This window comes from Gallus gallus, chromosome 5 (assembly GCF_016699485.2).
Source record: "Gallus gallus isolate bGalGal1 chromosome 5, bGalGal1.mat.broiler.GRCg7b, whole genome shotgun sequence".
Taxonomy (NCBI): domain Eukaryota; kingdom Metazoa; phylum Chordata; class Aves; order Galliformes; family Phasianidae; genus Gallus; species Gallus gallus.
Genome location: NC_052536.1, coordinates 58,608,513 through 58,628,450, shown reverse-complemented (window position 1 = coordinate 58,628,450; position 19,938 = coordinate 58,608,513). Strand labels below are relative to the sequence as shown.

Genomic DNA, 19,938 nt, shown 5'->3' with positions numbered 1-19,938 from the left:
AAGCAGAACCAGCAGGTCTGCGCTCAGCAGATTCAGCAGGTGGTGGTGTGGAAGGATGGAAAATGGGGAGGGACACATGAAGGTTACTCTGCCGTTGCATTTGGGTAACATCTCAAAGACACCATTAGCAAATGAGGAAAGAAAGGCAACCACGTGTTTACGTTCAGCACCCGATAGAAGTGTGAAAGCAAGCTTTTCTCCAGGTTTATTTACTAAATCGCTTCACACTCAATGAAATAGTCACAACAATCATTACAGAGCATTATCACAAGAGCCAACATGTTGAGAACACAGGCAAGGAACGAGGATGCGAGTTACAGGTCACTTCCTGCTGAACTCAAACAGCACATTGTAAACAAGGACAGAGCCAGAACACTGCTGCTAACAAAGGTGTGCAGGTGAGGACGCCCTCCGGACACAGAGCTACACAGCACTGCTCACTGCTGACCAAAGCACTCCGGCACAGCCCAGGACATTTTGGTGTTCTCTGTACAGGTATTAAATCCTGCTAACAATTATAGCTCTCCTTGGGCTTAAAATACAGCACGGCGCATAAGGCAAAAAAAAAAAAAAAAATAGGAATTATCATCCAGTTCTTTGTGTTTCAGTTAAATATGAAGAATTTAAGGCAAGCTGGGACATTTTGCATTGTTTTAGATGATGGATGGGGACTTCCTGATGGCAGCTTCACTATGGTAACGTGGTGTCTGCCAGCAAGGGGGAACGGAGTGATGCTCGTGGGACACACATGGCCCCTGCAGACCCAAGGAGGCCTCCTGAAAGAAGAGCATTCCTGGCAGGAGAGGCAGCCACGAAGCTTACAGATGAATATCTGAGTTAAAAAAGCAGAAATTTGGGAACTACGCCTACACATACAAACTTGTGCCCATTTTAAAGTGCTTTACAGATCATTCTGAGTGATTAAAAAATAGAACTGGATGATAATTTATAGTTGTATGACATCTTGGTTGAAGATCCTTAGATTTTCAGCTGCAAGACAGACATCACAATGGGAGCACTGTACTTGAGATGCAGGTGTAAACAAGCTGTTGTGCCTGACTGTCCCATAACCAAAAACTCTGAGGTGCAGGACAGCAAGTGCCTGAACACACTGAGGGCAGTGTGACACGAACTGATGCCTAAAGCTGAGGCATTGCCCTGCCCACCTCTATCCAACCAGCCCAACAGTTCAGCCAACAACAGCAGCACATTCCATCATGTGTTCTTCCCATTCCTGAGGCTGCGTACAAAGAGAATTGTTTATGCTGCTACCTTCAGGTTTAGCAATACTACATGACACAGTTCAGGGTCAATCTCTATCACATAACTTAGTATTGCTGCAGTCAGATAAACATAACAAAACACCTTGAGACTTTAAGTGTTCTGCCTTCCATAAATGAAAGATGTCTGCATGGAATAACCAATAATATAACCAATAATATCACGCTGAAAAATATGGATTTCTTTTTGTTCTGATGACATCAAAATGATTTCTGCCCCTCACACCACCTTCTACTGCCCAGAAACAGAATTTCCTGATAGTTGCCATGGGAGTATGTCAAGCAGAGATGCACTGGCATCTTCATTCATGGAATCGTACTGCGGTACAGCACTCACTGACCTGCATGGAACGCCTCCTGTGCTTAGAGGCACACACCTGGCTTTAAGTAGGAACATTTTCTTCCTTAGTATTAGATGGTTCAGCAACTTTATCTCCTGATAGATATCGGAAAATATCATAACCGATGGCCTATCTGTGATGCTGTAAATGAGCAGAGAACACGGAAGCACTCCCCTTGTGCATTCACCAGGACAGGAATGTGAAGGTGATCTCTGCAGACTGAAGCGCCATTACTTCTCACCAGTGCCCCAGCTGCCCCTCCTCTGCGCTCCCACACAGTGCAACTACTTGTGTCCAGCTACACTATTACTGCCATGTAACCAGAAATGCTCAGCGGGTCACACAAACTGCACTGAAAGCTTTTACACTGCAAATTATTTGCTTTTGAAGTCCTGCCAATCCTGAAGAGCACGTGCAGGATTCTGTGATTTGTGCACGCACCTGTGATGGGTGAGTTGTGCTGTATGGTGACAGCTCCTCTGCTCCCTTGGCTGCTTACATCTGAGCTTATGGAAGAACAAAGACCAGCACTGCTTGCCCAGCTGCAATTAGCTCCGCAGGGAAAAAACAAACAATAAATTAAGTGTACTCGGAGAACGTCTGCTATGCATATCTACAAAGAAACGGCTTTTAAAGCAACTGTTTTAAATATTATTGCACCTTCAAAAACAATACTACATGGGCTTGGAAAACGAGGGGAGACAAACATTAACTTAACATGTTAGAACAGAAGTAACTCGAGACAGAGCAATCCCTAAGTACCAGGTCTGGCAACACAACCTAAACAGAAATTCAGGATAACCACAATTCCCAGTTCAAAGCAGGAGACAAACCCAAACGTGCTGAATTAGCCAGAAATGCTATGTGCTCACTCATCTGTTTTGAAATAACCGTTGCAGCCCACAGCATCAGCTTCCATTTACCTGCCTGCTTTGTCACCAGGCTGGGGGCCCTCACGCAGTTATCACCTGGTGCCACAGCAGCACTGAGCCCAGCACTGCACTCACCAGCACTGCACCCCGGGGGTGCTCAGGGCAAGAACCCGGGCTGGGATCTTACAGCTCCATACGCATGTATTATGTATTTGTGAGAACAAGAAACATAGATCTGCTGAAAAAAAAGAAAAGGTACCACACATAGAGCTCACTCACTACATTGTGTTATTCTTGACAGTTTCCATAGGCACAAATGTCTCAAGAGAGTCAGAAGGAAAGCCAGCAGCACAAGCACAGGCACCGTGCTCCCTGCATACTGCACTGACAGCAGGGACAGCCACAGCACCAGGCACACAGCTAGCACCGTTCTCACACCCCAGCACTCTGAGAAAGGGATCATACATTCTCTTAGAAAGGGGATTTGTAGGGAATACAGACACAAGTGTGCTTTGGGGAAGGATGGGACTGATTGTATTCTGAGTATGTATTTTATGTCATGCTACAAATGCTGCTGTGACATTTTCTGATGCATTACTGCTGTCATTTGTCTTTGCACCACAACTGAAACCACACAGCAGACCAGCAAGACTGAGTCACCACCTCTGGTAGTCATCCATCCACCACAGAGAGAAATACCTGGGAAAGTTTAAAAATGTGACTTTTCTTCATCAGATTGCAACATTTTGTTAAGAGGCAATAAATGTGCCTTGCAAATTTCTTTAAGCAGTTCCCATTCGTCCCAGCCCTCCTACCAGCAAGCAGGTCACAAAGGAGAGCGTACAGGCAATGGACTATGGCATTTATTATTTACAGACCTTGAGATACAGAAACAAGGCAGCCCTTTAGTTACTGTTCATAAAAAAATGATGAAGCACTGGCATTTTCTTAATATGAAGACACAACCAGGCAGTCATCAGCAGAGCCCAGTCACACAGCACACCCATACGTCTCTCACCCCAAGCACAGTAAACTTCATGTTTCTTAGTAGGCAGGAGGAAGAGAGAAAAGCTCTAGAAAGTGAAAGGGTCAGACAGACATTGAGTGTCCTAACCACGTCCTAGGCATGTACAGTACTCATTAAAGTGCCCTGCCTGTAACAGATGCTGCCCAAGCCCAGCTGCTGGTGAACTTCCCACTCCTGCTGCCCATGGAACCGAAGTAACAAGGCCAGCAACCAAGAGGAAATGATTCCTTCCTCACTTCAACCACAACTCCACCACATCCCTGCAACTTTCCAGCTCCAGAAAACGCAGCATATGGTCTCCAGTGGCAGGGTTTATCTTCAACCAGATCAAGTTCCATCCTTGTAACAGGTCCATGAAGTCCTGCTTGTCATCAAAGTGCAGTCAAACCAAAATTGCAGCGGCAGTACATCATACCAGCAGAGTCCAGCCAGGTATCTGAGATGGGGTCATACTTCTGTACAGTGTTCAGGTAGGATGACCCTGAATGACCTCCAACTACGTAAAGGTAGTTATCAATCACAGCTGCACCCACTCCTGTTGAAAAGAAAAAAAGTTAGCTGATCACTGAGCACAGAACTAAGGAGTATTTTTGCTCCCACTTGAGACCCCACTGGCATCTTCTCTTAAGGCAGAGCAGAGAAGCCCCCCCAGCCTCTCCCTCTTCGGCCCAGCTTTAAGGAAAATGGGTGTAAATGAAGAGTCATTCTCTCTACAGATGCTAACTCTCCTTTTCAACTCCACTCACACTCCTTCCTAAAGTAAAGCAACACTCCACAGGCAGGCAGCACAGAAGATGCACTATGGAGCCTTAACATAAAACAGAAGAGTGACCAGAGAATTGCTGAAATTAATTCAAAATTAATGGAAAAACAGAAATACTATTTCACGTTCTATCTGGTACAGCTCAGTATTAACAAAAATAAATTGGACTTCAGATACTTATTCTTTTACAGAATTGATTAAGCAATCTGTGACCCAATTCAGAGATGAAGATCGATGCCCTGCACACAAGTCCCTGTAAGCCTAACTTACTGCAGCTTCTACCAGGTCAACCGGCAGCTTACTGCTGAAAGAACAGCCCACTGAAGTGCTGAGAGTTCCGGATGTCCCTACCTGTTCTGGGCTCCTTCATGGGTCGGCACACAGTCCACTGATTTTGGTGGGGATCGTACCTCTCAATGCTCGATAAGTGAGACACACCGTTGTGCCCACCTACCACGAAAATGAAGCCCAGCATGACACCAACACCAAAGTTTATTCGTTTATCAGCCATTGAAGCTACCGTCTCCCAAGAGTTTTTACTTGGATCGTAGCGTTCCATGCTGCAAATACAAACAAACAATTTGTGAGGCTTGGATTTTAGTGACATGCACATCCATGAGACACTCATCTAGTTGTGTCCGTCAGGAACACCGTAACACAATGAAAAAGCACTCGAGCTGGTGGAAAATTCTGTAGCACGGTTGCTTTCTACTACCCAAGGGCAGCGCGCAAAGCTGAAAGCAGAGCTATCACCTCCAGGGTCCTTCCACAACACACAGCTCATGCAGCTGGAGCTCCTCCAGAAACCATTGCCAGAAAGCACTTCCGAGACTCTGAGACAGCAACTGCAGCCCAGCCATCTCTCTGATGCTCTCATTCCCCTACCACGTGTCTTCGGGTTACATCTTGAAACAAAGTATGATCTTTGAAAGCTGAGTTCAGAACAGAAAGCTCCTTCAAAGTTGACTGCTGCTTTTTATAAGAAAATGAAACGCATGAAAAACTGAACCAAACGTAGATATGAAGTGCATCGATTTGGGCAGTGCATCAAATCAGAAATTCCTTCAGGCATCCCTGAAAATAACAGAGGCAAAAAAACCCAACCGCATGGAGAGCATATTCCTCAGGAAACGCAGTAAAGAGGCCGCTGATCAGAGCACAGAGGATAGAAGAGACCTTTGGGTTAAAATAAAAATTATCAGCATCATTTTATTAACCACTGGATCTGTACAGACAGTCACCCAAACACTCCTCGTATGTGGCCAGCCCTGTCCACAGTGCACCTTCAGGAGCACAGGGGAGGCAGAAAAGAGGAGAGAAAATCAGAAACACTGAAGAGTATGAGAAAAGGGGATTAATTATACAGCAGTCAGTTTGCTTTTAACGCTAGAGCTTGTATGAGCCTAGTGACTGCATGGCACGGCGTATCAGCTGCATCCCTGAATAATCAATACAGACAAAGCTATTCAATAAAGACTAAGTAAAATTTTAAAAGGCAACTAATGAAATATCCATCCATTTGATAACTCCCCAGGAAGTGCTGGCAATTCCTTTCTGACTGAGGAGCAGAGCAGATGCCGTACAAATAGTGGGGCCACCATAGAACTGACGTTAGAGCTTTCTCCTTCAAAGGCACCAACACGATGAAGATGTTTCCTGCTACTCCAGTGCTACGTTCTGCATTTTCTGAAATGCAAAGCTGAGTTTCCCTTTCAAAGGCAGGCATTCACCCCGAGCACTCATCTGTCATGAACCAATCGTCCTCAGCAAGGTCTTGGTTACCCTCCTTTTTAAGTTCTCTGTGCAACAAGGTTAGAACCATGCTAAGTAGTGTAACCTACTGATGTTACATATTTCTGCAACTTAGAGTACCGTTTGCCTTTTCCAAGTGAAAACTATTTAGTCACACTTCCCTGTTTAGGAACCAATCTTCTGCTTCCCAAACCATTCTACATCAAAGCAAACAAAGTGTGAGGAATCCAATCAATGACTAGTGCAACGTCGTTACATCATTCTGTTAAATAATCAGTGCATCCCCTCTTATAAGCAAGATTTCATTTTCACTCTCCACTCAGATCCTAAGGCTTCTTGTTTATTAATTTGCTTCCCGGAGGAACATATGGCTGATTTGTTCCCACTTTTAATGAAGAGTACAAGTTACCACTTTGCATAACTAAATACCCCAGACTACCCACACGAAACAACGTGGAACAGAACAATTAAAGAACATGCTGGTACAAAAAAAAAAAAAGTCTGTGAACATAAGGTATATTGAGCATGAGAAAAATCCCATTCATTTCTAAGGGGTACTTTAAATGTTAGAGCTAACCTCACATCCTGGCACCGTGCAACCCTGAGGTGCAGAGGGTTACCTGGCACTGGTGCAGCGCTGTGGCTCAGCAGGGCTCCCCCAGGGGCTGTACCTGCTGCAGGGCCCCACTGACAAGGGAGCTGCCATGGGGCCAAGCAAACAAGCCCACAAACAAGCCCACAGCACTTCTCCTCTGGGACATGCAGGCTGGAGATCCTCAGGGTCAGGCACCCTGCACTCCCTGGCTCAGCAGAACGCATGTATGCATTTGGCTTTATTGCCTTCCCTTCTCAGGGATTTTTAAGAACGCACACATCTTTGTGTTCCAGCTCAGAGAAGTTCAAATACAGATTTCCCAGCTGAATTGCTAGACGGATGCTACAGCAGGATTAATGAGGCCCACTGTGGATTAACACCGATTTATCTCAGAATATTTTAACTGGCTGCCGAATACAAGCTTAGAAGTGCATTTTGCTGATTTCCAGCTTATGGCATCAAACTATGGACATGAGAAACACATACCTGTTCATATGGGCAGGACCATAACCACCAATGGCATATATCATTCCATCTAAGACAGCTGCAGCAAAACAACTTCTCGTTTTGTTCATAGGGGCCACTAGCTGCCACTCCTTAACTTTAGGAATGTATTTCTCTACAGTCCGTAAATATGACTGCCCATCATAGCCCCCGAGGGCATAGAGCTCTCCTGCCAGAACCACCACTCCCAGCGTGCTGCGGCTCTCAAACATCCTCTCCAGAGATGTCCAGGTGTTCGTGTCGGGGTCCCAGCACTCCACTGAGTTCTCGTGCTTCCTGTAGCTGATGCCTTGACACACGTGGGTTGCAATCCCTCCTACAACGTAGATTTTCTGGTCTAGGACACATATTCCAAATTCATAGCGGGGAATGCTAAGAGGTGCCAGGCCTATCCAGGAATCGTTCTGGGGAAAATACATTTCAACACTGAAACAGAAAAAGAAAGATTATGTGAGCAAACCTAACCTAATGAAGCTCTGTTGTATGTAAATGAGCAACAAGGAACGCAGTCTTAAGTTCATCTTAGTTCTCAACCCACGTCAGCTATTCCTTCCAAGGAATCTATCCAAGGGCCTGGATAGAAGCTAAATCAAAGAGCAAAAGCACACAGCTATGCAGTGACAAGGTGGGAAATCAGAGCACCAAATCTGATACCTGAAGAATGGATTTTGAAAGTACAAAACAGACTGAGAAGGCACAAAGCATCGTGGGCAGTGTGAGGGCAGAGAGCAGGGTGGCGGTGCAGCTCTGGGAGGCAGGCTGCAATAGGGTGAGCTGCAAAACACAAACTGAAGGGTTAGGAGGGTAAACTGAAAACAACTAACCAACCAGAAACCAAACACTCAGCCACTCAGAAGGGCCACAGAGATAGGAGAGACAAAAAAGGTAAGAGGTACACACATGGATATATACACACATTTAGAAAGCAGAGTTTGTAGACTTGTAAACATACATCACGTGTAAAGGGTGTAATTTAAACAAAATGTTAAAGTAGAACAAACTGACTTAAAATATATTCTCAAAATATTGTATATTTGCATTTTCTTTTACTTATGCTGTTTTAACACATGGCAACTCTAGGTTATCACATATATTTATCTACATAAAAAGTTACAAAAAAAACAACAAAACATGAGAAAATAAAGCCACTGGAGAGGTGAAAACCACTAAGAATGCAGAAGCAAAAGAGTGAGTGTGGAGAAGGGCCCTGCAGAGAAGGACTCGGGGGCCCTGATGGATGAGAAGCTGCACATGAGCCAGCAGTGTGCGCCTGCAGCCTGGAAGGCCAACTGTGTTCTGGACTGCATTAAAGAAGAGGTGGCCAGCAGGGAGAGGGAGGGGATTGTGCCCCTCTACTCAGCTCTTGTGAGGCCCCATCTGCAGTACTGCGTCCAGGCCTGGGGCCCCCAGTACAGGAAGGATGTGGAGCTCTTCGAGTGGGTCCAGAGGAGGGCCACTAAGATGGTCAGAGGGCTGGAGCACCTCTCCTATGAGGAAAGGTTGAGGGAACTGGGCTTGTTTAGCTCGGAGAAGAGAAGGCTGCAGAGAGACCTCATTGTGGCCTTCCAGTACTTGAAGGGAGTGTATAAACAGGAGGGGAACAGCTGTTTATGAGGGTGGACAGTGATAGGACAAGGGGGAATGGTTTTAAACTGAGACAGGGGAGGTTTAGGTTGGAGATGAGGAGGAAGTTTTTCCCCCAGAGGGTGGTGACGCACTGAACAGGTTGCCCAAGGAGGCTGTGGATGCCCCATCCCTGCAGGCATTCAAGGCCAGGCTGGATGTGGCTCTGGGCAGCCTGGGCTGCTGGTTGGCGACCCTGCACATAGCAGGGGGTTGGAACTCAATGAGCATTGTGGTCCTTTTCAACCCGGGCCATTCTGTGATTCTATGACTGACAGCACACCAGCGCTTCACTGCAGTGGCCCAGTTAGGAAAGAGCAGCACTAAATGGATTCCAAGAAGTTCTGTTATTATGAAGCAGGAGCTAACTAGGAGCAAAAAAACCCAATGGAAGTATCAGTTTATGAGAGACTAATATGAATAATAAATTAACAAGTTAAAGGAGTTTTGGTATGCAGGAACACACAGTTCAAACAGTATTTTTGTTTACCAACAACAGCAAAGCATTGTGAACCACACAAGTATGTGACACCGTTAAAATTATTTAAGAACCTGTGGAAGAAACAGAGCTGAGGTGTATCAGAGGACTCTTAATCCCTTAACCAAACAGATTTGGCATTCAACACTCCTTCCACACTTTATTCTCTAAAAACACAACCCTAACGATCCCCAGTCCCAACACTCCAATTCCCAGTTCATTGTTGACACCCACTGATCAGGAAAGCAAACTGTAAGTATCTTTGACAACATCCCTAACTGCTCTTAAGTGTGCACTCATATATACAAGCATTTAACTGTTGCAGAAAAAGAGTATCTCAGTAAAATATCCCAGCACCCAGCTCTAGGGCCACCCAAGGTAGACTGCCTTAACACAGGGAACACTTACTGCACTGATAAAGGTAAATTCAGCATCACAGCAGCGTATGCACAAGTACACATACACACAGGAACACTCACAGTTGAGTTGCCCCTTCTGGAAACGTTAATACAATGCTGAAAGAAAGCCCAGGCACACCACTATGGGCAAAAAAGCTGTTTCTGTTACGTTCCTCCTGGGGGTGTGACCAGCTTCAGTGAGGCAACAAACCACTAATCTGAAGAGGATGCTTAATTTGAGAACTGGGTAAAAAAAGACCAGCTCAGAAGCAGACCAAAGGCATGACTGCACTGTGATCAAGAACTTAACACTGCTAGGAACCTCAGCTTTTCCTCTGATTAAGTTAGTCTTAATTCCAAGGGCTCCTGAGTTAAAAGTAGCATACAAACTGAAAATAGCTACCTTATTAACCAAATGCAGTGTGAAAGAGATTTTATAGCTATTTGTACTGGTACAAACAAAGCCTCAGAACTGTGAGGACTATGCATAAAAACCAAGCAGCACGTTGAACTCACTGCTCGTCCTCGCTGCAAGAAATCTCACTTACAAAGAAAGCAGTAACCACATCTCTGCAAACCACAGCTCCTCAGTGCTCGTGTTGACCCAGGGTGACAAAAAACACGCATGAGCATTACGCCCCTCAACTGCTGCAGCAGCTCTGCTATTACCTTTCTAAACACGCAAACAGCCCAGCTTTTCCTCCCACAGCACACAGAACTTTAGGAGCACAGCGAGGTCGTGTCATCAGCATGGTCTGGTGGGAAAGTCTGTGTTCAGGCATAAAGTGATATTTCAGAGCCTCGTTTAGGAGATGTTTACAGGTATGGTCATCACGAATGAGATGGTTTGCTTCGTACAGCCTCGTAAGGAACTTCACACTCAGCAGCGGCAGTCGGACGCAGTGCAGCAGCTGTGCTAAATACTTTTGTCGCTCCTGAACATCATATTTGATCCAGGACTCCAGTGCATAAAAAACCGTTTCTTCTGTCACGACATTCAAGCAGTCATTGGAAACAATTTCATCCAATTCAGAATGCGTAAGCTCAAAGAATTCTTCAGTCTGACAAACATCTTCAAAGTTCTGACAGATGTACTTGTTAGCAGCCAAGTAGAGGTCGTGGCAGCCATAGGTCTCTGCAAAACGAGAAATCCCAATGCAGTTGCCAGGATCAAGCTGGCTCTCCAGGAAGGCGCAGCACTCCTTCACCACCAGCTTGATTTGGAGAAGGTTTGCAGCTGGAAGAAGTGACTCCACGGTGTCCTGTGAGATGAACACAGTCCCTGTGTAGGCATACTCCACGATGGCCTGCAGGGCTGCTTCGTCAACACACTGAAACTCTACCTCTGAATTTTCCTTCTCAGAAAGGTTCCCGGTGAACATGGCTTTGAAGTACGGACTGATGCTGGCGAGCACCACTTTGTGGGCATGGATCTTGACATCGCCAACTCTAAGGATAATGTCACACAGCTCGTGATGCTGGCGAAGGAGGTTCAAGCCTTGCAGAAGCTGCTCAGAATGCAAGTGGGTTAGGTTGGCAAGCATGTAGGTTGGAGACGACTGGTCCATCTGTGACAAACAGAATTTTTGAGGCATTACTCAGGGTTTCATTTTCAGCTCTTTTATTACTCACATTACATAGACATGCCACATGTAACATTTAAAAATTACTTTTCCATTTATGTTTTTATCTAAATTAGTGTATTACCTTGCAATTTACCTCTCAAGCCCTCGTGCTCTATGCCTTTAGATACACATTAAACTCAGGACAAGTATTTATTAACAATGTATGCCATATTAACCGTTTATTGAAAAATACACAAACATGTTTTACTTCTGGAATAAAATGCAAACTTCAAAATGCATGAAAGATTTCGACATCACATATTCCAGAGAACTGCACAGAGATCAGAATAAAAATAGAGAGCCCTGGGGCTGTGCACCTGGAAAAGAGAAGGCTGAGGGGATCTAAGCAGTGCTGATCCATATCTGCAGCGTGGAGTTGGGGGATGGGGCTGGGCTCTGTTTTGAGGTGCTCAGCACCAAAACAAGGGGTACTGGGCACAGACTGGAGCCCAGGGAGTTCCATATGCACATGAGGAAGAAATCCTGTGCTGTGAGGGTGGCAGAGCCTTGGCACAGCTACCCTGAGTAGGGGGGGAGTTTCCCTGTCTGGAGGTATCCAAACCCACTTGCACAATTTGTGTGCAACTGCTGTAGGGGGATTGGACTGACGGAGCTGCAGAGGTCACTTCCAGCCCCTACGGTTCTGTGAACTAAGAAACTGGCTTATTCGAGACAAAGTTAAAACTTCCTAAGCTAGCTTGTACTCCTTGCCTCATGCCTTCTCTGCTGCATCTCACTCCAAGCAGTGCTGCATAACGCCCCAGTGCTCAGGAGGCACGCAGCCCCACAACCTCCACAGATCATAACAGTCCCTCCCTTGGCACAAAGCAGAGAAAAAGACCCACACAGGTTGTGGGACACTGGACTGCAGGAAAGGGTGTGCAGGAGCAGAGGCTGCTACACTCTGAATGGGCAGGGGAGCACAGCAGAAAGGAGACCCTCATCTCACCCCATGGGGGTCTTTGCTGCAACAAGAGCTCCCCAGCAAGCATACTGCTGCCCTGCTGAGATTGGGTCAGGGTGCCCAGCATCAGCAGAAGTGTGTCCAAAGAAGGGAAACAAAGCTTGAAGGGTCTTTAGCAAAGGTCTTGTGAGGAGTAGCTGTGAAGAAGAGGCTCAGGGGAGACCTCATTACTCTCTACAACTCTCTGAAGGGAGGTGGTGGCGAGGTGGGGGTTGGCCTCTGCTCCCAGGTAAAAGTAAAAGGACAAGAGGTGACGGCTTCATGTTGTACCAGGAAAGTTGGTACAGAAATGTTGGAAACATTTCTTCTCTGAAAGAGCGGTGATGCACTGGCACAGGCTGTGCAGGGAGCGGTGGGGATACTTGCTCCCAAAGGTATCCAAGAACCACGGAGATGTGGCACTGAGGGACACGGTCAGTGGGTGTGGTGGGGTGGGGCTGGACTTGGATCTTGGTGGTCTTTTCCAAGCTCAATGATTCTATGATTCTAAGAAGTGGAATAAGGAGACACGCTCTGCAGCCCAGCCCACACAGCTTCTGGGGGAGCACAGAGCACCCTGGGCTCCGCCACTGCCTCCACCTCTCCCCAGGCCTTAGGCAGCTGCTCTCACTATGGCACAGGGAGGGCAGAGAGAAGGAAGCTGCCACCCACAGCTCACACAGCCCCCAAGCACTTATTCCTTGAAGTTTTCCTTTCCATTGTGACACCTGACAGCACCACGATACCTGCTCTAATTTCAGCTTCATTAACATTCGAGTGGTGCTGCCCACCACTGAGAGCTACAGGAGCTCTTCAGTTCTTATTCACTGAATTGTTACAACAGTGAGAGGGCGGAGGGTGTCAATACATCAAGATCCAGGACAGCCAGGGAACATCACCATTGTTCTGCAGGGAACATCACTGCCATCCGGTTTCTGAACTGAAAAGTTGATTTAATTTTTTTATTCACTAGATGACTACACAAGCTTCCAAAGTGTGCTTCCTTCACCTCATTATTAAGAAGTCCATCATTTCCATAGCTCCTTAACTGGCACTTGATTTGCAACGAGCCCACTTATGAACTGCCTCATGTGAAAGAATAAAATTAGCTGCCAGCATTTAAGTACAGAACGTAACAGCAGCGCTGACAAAGCGAAGGCTGCAAGGCACAGACAGGAGGGCTGTGTCCCGCTCAGGGATGTGAGAGTGCTCAGCCCTCTCTTATTATGAATTTGTGCTGGACAGAATAAACACAGAGTCATCAGTAAGGTTGGAAAAGAGCTGTGTGGTCATCTGTCCACCCCTCAAGCACACATCTAAAGCAAAGTCATTGGGGGATACCTGAAAAAGGTGATGTTCCTTATGGCAGTATTCTCTAAGTAGCAACGTTTCTGCAGCACAACTTTAATGGAAAGCTGCCCAGTGGCAGCAGATGCCCCTTTGTGTCCGTGTTCAGCTCGTGTCTTACTTTTACAGGAACACGGAGACGCTGCCAGGCACGGTGACAGCACATGGAAAGAGGACGGAGCGTTACAGCCCAGCAGCGGAGCCGTCAGAGCGTTACTTACAGCCACGTACACCGTTCGGCCGGACCGACGCTCGCTGCCCGCCGCAGCCCGCCCTGCCCAACCACGCCGCGGCGCCCGCCCGCACCGCACAGCCGCACTGGAACACCGGGCCGTCCCGCAGCGCGCAGAGCAGTACCAACGGCGCCGGCTGACACGAAGGCGCAAACGAAGGCCCGCGCGACAGGCGGCCCCCAGCGCTCAGGCCGAACTGCGGGAGGCCCCAGCCGGGCCCGACACCGGCAGCCACCCCCACCACGGCGCCCCTGAGCGCCCGGAGAGCCCCGAGCCCGCCCCCAGCCCGGCCCCGGCCATCCCGGCACCCACCTGCGGGCGCGCTGCGCGGGCCGCGGCCTCGCTCCCTCTGGCACAGCAGTGCCCGGCGGCCGCACGCGTCACTTCCGGGCGCCGCCGCCCCACATAGCGCCGCGCGCGCGCAGTGCAGCCGGCCGGGTCGTACCACCGTGCGGGGACCGGGGGGCGTGCGGGGACCGGGCTGCGGCAGGGCTCTGCGGCAGGGCGCCGTGGCAGCGCCGTGCGCCCGCACCCCGCGACGCGGCCTACGCGGCACCGCCTGTGTGCGGACGAAGGCTCTCGGGCGGGGCCTCGCGCTTCGCTTCACCCCCCCCGCAGCGCGGGGACGCTGTCGGTTCCGCGCATGCGCGGCGCGGGCCGGGCCGGGCCCTGGCGACGGCGGTGTTGCGGCGCGCGGCGTTGCCGGGGGCGGTTCCGTTCCCGCCGCCCATGGCCGCGGCTCTGGGCCCGGCCCCGCCGCCGCCCGCCCGCGCCATGGAGCGGCCGCCGGGCCCCGAGCTCGGGGCGGCGGGGGACGGCCCCGAGCGCCCGCGTGGGAGGCGGCGCGGAGGTCCGCTGCCCGGCGAGCCGTCCCGCAGCCTTGCCTGGCAGCCGGGCGGCCCCGACGAGCCGGAAAGCGGCGGAGGCCCCGCGGAACGGCCGGGCCTCGGGCTGCTCCCGGCCGAGCTGCACGGCCGGCTGCTGGACCAGGAGGACTACCGCAGCCGCACGCGGGCGGTGGAGGAGCTGCAGCGGGTGCTGGGGGCCCTCAGCCCGGCCGCGGTGGCCTCGGCGCCCGCCCCCGCGCTGCTGGGGCTGCTGGGGCTGCTGTGCGCGCTGCTGGACGACGCCAACTTCGCGGTGGTGCTGGGAGCCCTGGAGGCCGCGCAGCTGCTGGCCCTGCGCCTGGGCGGCCGGCTGGGCGCCTTCCTGGGCCCGCTGGTGGCGGCCGTGGCCAAGGGCTTGGGGGACCCGCGGGCGGCCCTGCGGCAGCGCTGCCATCGTCTGCTGCGGCGGCTGATGGAGGCGGCGGGCCCGCGGCGCGTGCTGGGCCTGCTGCTGCGGCGGGAGCACCTGCGGCACCGCAACGCCCGCGTGCGCGAGGAGGTGGTGGTCGCCTGCATCGCCGCGCTGCTCACCTACCCCGGCCGGGAGCTGGACCTGGGCCGGCTGGCCTTCGGCCTCGCCCCGGCGCTGCTGGACGGCAAGCGCAGAGTGCGGCACGCCGCCTTGGAGGCGTTCGCCTTGTTGGCGTCGGCCATGGGGCCCGGGAAGAGCGGCCTTCTCTTCGAGGCGGTGGACGCGGTGGAGCTGGAGGACGACGGGGACGGAGTGATGCATGCGGTGCAGGCCAGGCTGGCCAGGAAGAGCCTGCCCCGGCTGGGGGAGCACGGCTTGGTGGAGTACGCGGTGCCGCTGCCTTCGTGCGCCCAGGGCTGTGGGGTACCGCGTGGGGCCGACACCGACTGGCTGCTGGCGGGCAGCAGGACGCAGAGCGCACACAGCTGTGGGTCCCACCCTGGAGATGCTGCGCGGAGCTCTGGCTCGCCCGGCATGACAGCACGGAGAGTACTGAGTGCTGGGAAGGGGAAGAACAAACTGCCCTGGGAAGGCGACCGTGGCGGAGATGGAGAAGGTGGAGCAGGAGATGTGGTGCCTTTCGCAAAGGGTGTGGAGCAGGTATGTGCTGCTGGCCCAGCAGGCTGCTTTTTCCAAGGGGGTGTTCCATGAGAGGATGAGCAAGTTTCCGTAGCTTTGCAAAATGGCAGCTATTTCTGAGGTATGGCTCACGCTGCTGACGTGCGTGCAAGGTTCTCTGTGGGCTGACTTGTGTGTTGACTTGGGAGACCCAGTCTGAGTGCTCCAAATGTCAGATTTAACACCGGGACAAAACAGACAACTTAGCGTGCATAGAAAATCTTACTGCTGAAATGTGCTGTGCTCACTGGAAGCTTCCAACATCCTGCCCTGGTGACCCCTCATTGTGGATGGTAGAAGCCTAGGGAGTTTCTGTTAGTGTGCCTGAGAACGTCTGATGGACTGCTAAATACTGGGGCTGTTCAGAAGAAAACTGACAAATGACTTCAGTTCGGGCTTTGGAGGCAGAGCTCCATCCAGCACGTGGCTGAAGCCAGTGCTTTTGGGCAGTGCACCTGTAATGAAGTCTGTGGGTTGCCATGTGTGTAAGTGGCCCGTGTTTCTCGTATTCCTCCTATTCCTCATAGTGATTCAACCAGGAATAACGTAGGTGAGGCTGAAATAGTGATTCTGCTTGACCCGTGTTTTGATTGTAGCGTTTAGTGGCCATACCGATGTCTGCAAATGGAAGGATCCACTGAAGAATTGTTTCAGTCCCTTTTAGTTTTGCAGTTCTGTGTGTAACATCCGATTTTGGTACCATGAGACCTGGAGTGTGTGCTGGATGGGTTTAACGTAGCATTACTTGATACTCAGTGAATGAGTTACTGCAGGATTACCTGAACTCCATTAACAAGCAAGTGGCTCTTCTTAGAAAATGGAAAACTTGCTACCATATTTAGGTATTCAGGAAACACTTCTTTACAGAAAGGGTTGTTAAGCATTGGAATGGGCTGCCCAGGGAGGTGGTCCCCTGGATGTGTTTAACAGCCCTTTGGATGTGATGCTCAGGGCCGTGATTGCGCACAGGGTTGTTAGTGTTAGGGCAGGATGGTTGGGTTGGGGTTGGACTCGATGATCTTCTAAGGTCTTTTCCAACCTGAGCAATTCTATGATTCAGAATTTAATTCATAGTTGCTTTGTAACTGGTTGCTGTACTGATTGAGATCAGGAGTAATGATAGGCAAGGCTACTTTGCGAAGGCTGGGCTTTAATAAAGTCCTTTAAAAAGGAATGTGAGCTAACAGTATTGCACTGTAAAAATCTGGAGGGAGTGAATGTGTCTACCTGTATACACATGTACCCAAAACATGTGGCTGCCCCTCTGGCTGTGGCTTGCAGTGGTGGAGGGCTCCTGCCCGAGCTCACGGCTGGGCCCTGGGGAGGTGCTGCTACCTTTTTGTTTAACCTTTTTCTCGTGTGGTTTGATTTCTCCCTGTAAATGGGGAGAAGTGCCCAAAGTTCCCACCTCTGGAAGGAGGGAAGCAAACAATTAATTACCGGTTTCTGTTTGGTTGCATGTGTAAAATGCATTTAGGAGTGGTGTGGACTGAAATGTAACCTGGGGAGGCAACTACGTTGTTGTGGCTGCAAGTCGGAGTGCTGAGGTACTCCTTTCAGTAGGTAACGTCCTGGGCACTGCTACAAGAAAGCCTTTTATACTCTGCATTTTTGTAGGTGTGGTGTGAAAGTTCTGGGTGCAAATGCCATCTCACAGTGCCGGGGTGAAAACTAATCTCTGCCAGGGGTTGGAGGTTGGGGGGTGTGTGTGTCTGGGGGATCTCCAAATGGGTGATCCCAGATGCTGCGGGGTGGGAGATGTGGGTACCTCCTCCACAAAGCACCTACTAGGAGAAAACAGAGGGCTCTGTAGATCCGTTTCCTTCTTCTGGCAACCACTTGGCACAGACTTGTCTGTGTGCCCACAGATCTCTTTGCAATTATAATTATTTTTCTTTCCTCCTTGGCGACTTCTTCAGTTCATGCGAGTACTTCAGCCTAAAATTGCCACTTTCCTTTTGGAATCATCTCTATTTTTATGTCCTTGCATCTAATGCCAAACATATTCCTGCCATCTATTTTTGCAGAATTAGTCCTGAATGTGTTTCAGCCTTTATTTGGTAAAAGCATTATTTTGAACAGGGGACTCAAGCTGTGAAGTTAACCACTCTCGCTTTGCTTTCGCTGCTGTGGAATACTGTAGGTGGCAACAAAAATACTTCTGCAGGGAGAAATACTGTTTGTCATGTTCTGTGTTTATTGCTTTTTAGTAAGAAGTAATTTTTTTGCATCTAATGACTTATTTCTAAGTCATCCTGCGCCTCCTACAGATGCCCTCTGTTAGAATCACAGCATCATAGAATGGCCTGGGTTGAAAAGGACCACAGTGCTCATCTCGTTTCAACCTCCCCGCTGCATGCAGGGTCGCCAACCACCAGGCCAGGCTGCCCAGAGCCACCTCCAGCCTGTCTTCATGTCTCTTCTCTCTGCTTTCTGACTTAGTCTGTTTGCTTCTCACTTCCATTTTGTTTTCTTACATATCGAAGTTGGTAGAAAGCAGATCACTAACTTTGAGGTGTCAGAACTGGAAGACTTCATCTGTTGCACTGTGCGAAAGGAGGTCTGTTAGTTGCCCTTTTGCACTCTTATTTGCATGGTGCCTGAATAACCAGAAACCTCCAATTAACCAGCATTCATTTTGCATTGAAGCTTAACTCCTCTCCACATAGCTTTGTGCTTACATGAGGTAAGTACTGGCAAGAATGACATTTGATGTCATGTTTGATAGAACTTGGAAGTTGCCACTTCTGACTTGGACCCAGGTGAGCACGCTACCAAAACTATGCCAACACAACCAGCTTGCTTTGGTAGTGCAGCAATTGCTTAAGCAGCCCTGTTGTCAATAGAGAAAGCACAACCAGTGGAGTATGGAGATCTGCCTCTGTGGCTGGGGACTTCATTTGGGATGAGATGAGCTGTTTGCAAGACTTGCTTGTGTTTCATTGGCTAGATCTCTATTTACTGCAATGGAAGTTTAAACAACACAGAGGTTCAACTATTCAGAGTTTTATCTGCTCGCCATGGGTTGATGACTTTGTTTCCCTGCCTTCGCCTCCTCTTCGTTCATCAATCTTGCTCTACTGGTAAATGTGTCTGAATAGAGCAGGGCCCATCCCTTTATCTGCCTTTCTGATTTGCAGTGCAGTGTTTGCTGGCTTCTTGGTGGTGCTTGTTTTCTTACGTGTGTGCCACAAAATTATGTTCACCCCATGGCACGTAGATGTCTTCAGTGCAAGCAGGTGAGCTGTGTTCTCACTTAAGACACACGGGAACTATTGAACTTGGGCAGTTCTTCCTGTACTGAAGACATTCCTTATTAACTGGAAGAGATTGCCATGAAGTACTTAAATAAAGCCCTTTACGTTGGGGCATTGACAGCCAAGGAGTGAGGAGAAAGAAGGGCAGCCCTGCATCTCTTCACAGCTGCTCTCTTTTACTAAGATATATCATGCATGACATTTGCATAGTTGACTTGTTTGTGTAAATGTAAAAAATTAATGATTAATTCAAACAAACATTCCTTTGAGATGAGTTTGTTTAAAAGTTAACTTTTGGAGTCATTCTGTGACTGAAAGGATGCATGAAATGAGTCTTTACAATTGTTCTTTTTTTTACTGGTGTTTGTAGGTCCCAGGCAACGTCTGGACTGTGCTGATCAGATAAGGGGTGAGGTTAGTGTGTGGGTTAATGGGTGCTGGCAGTGTGGGGAAGATAAAGCACACTGCCTCCAGGGCTTCGCAGCCTGCCAGTGATGTTAATTGGTTTGCTGATGGAATGCTGCTCCGTAACCTCTGAGGAGCTTTGAAAGCCTGTCTGTGTGGTACCCATCTGTCAGCCCAGAGCTGTCAGTGATGCTGGTGGTATTCAAACAGACGGTGTGACTGCAGGCTGCTACCACCACAACCCCACATGTTGAGCTGCATGGCAGCACCGGTGGCGGTGCCAAGGGCTAGCAGCAGGGCTGTGCTGTGTCCTGGGTGCACTGACAGAGCGTGGCTCTCCTGGGGGAAACAGCACACAGCTGTTAAAAAGGCATTCAGTAAAACATGGATGCCAGGTTTGTTTAATCCATAGCTCTTGTTATTTCTGACAGTGAACATCCTGTGGTTCAATTGCCTGATTTCACAGCTCAGTGCTTTACATGTCAGAATGTAAGGCTTACTGCTTAGGGTTCTGCGAG

General features: G+C 49.4%; 2 protein-coding genes across 6 annotated transcripts in view; one reads left to right on the top strand and one right to left on the bottom strand.

Moving 5' to 3' along the window:
- Positions 1-156: 156 nt before the first annotated feature.
- Positions 157-14,183, bottom strand: KLHL28 (kelch like family member 28). The gene is made up of 5 exons (XM_015276787.4): positions 14,094-14,183; positions 10,303-11,201; positions 7,117-7,560; positions 4,635-4,843; positions 157-4,055 (listed from the first exon to the last, which is right to left on the bottom strand). Exons 2-5 carry the CDS (start codon positions 11,199-11,201, stop codon positions 3,892-3,894), a joined length of 1,716 nt encoding a protein of 571 aa, XP_015132273.1. The 5' UTR covers positions 14,094-14,183; the 3' UTR covers positions 157-3,891.
- Positions 14,184-14,450: 267 nt separating this feature from the next.
- The window catches only part of FAM179B (family with sequence similarity 179 member B), a 51,463-nt gene continuing 45,975 nt past the window's right edge, over positions 14,451-19,938 (top strand). For 4 of the 5 annotated variants that reach the window (XR_006939380.1, XM_046942131.1, XM_046942130.1 and 1 more), the window contains exon 1: positions 14,451-15,740. Coding sequence is in view for 4 of the 5 variants with exons in the window: in XM_046942131.1 (XP_046798087.1) it covers positions 14,511-15,740 (1,230 nt within the window). In the remaining variant the exon portion in view is untranslated. Of the gene's footprint in view, positions 15,741-15,909; positions 18,998-19,385; positions 19,430-19,938 lie in introns of those variants that run through there. The other variant, XM_040701839.2, reaches the window with a different exon arrangement.

Coding starts and splice junctions, on each gene's coding strand:
- KLHL28 (XM_015276787.4), bottom strand. CDS start 11,201: ATGGACCAGTCGTCTCCAACCTACATGCTTGCCAACCTAACCCACTTG. Junction 7,561..10,302: donor CTGTTTGCGTGTTTAGAAAG/GTAATAGCAGAG, acceptor TTTCTGTTTCAG/TGTTGAAATGTATTTTCCCC. Junction 4,844..7,116: donor GGTCCTGCCCATATGAACAG/GTATGTGTTTCT, acceptor TTGTATTTGCAG/CATGGAACGCTACGATCCAA.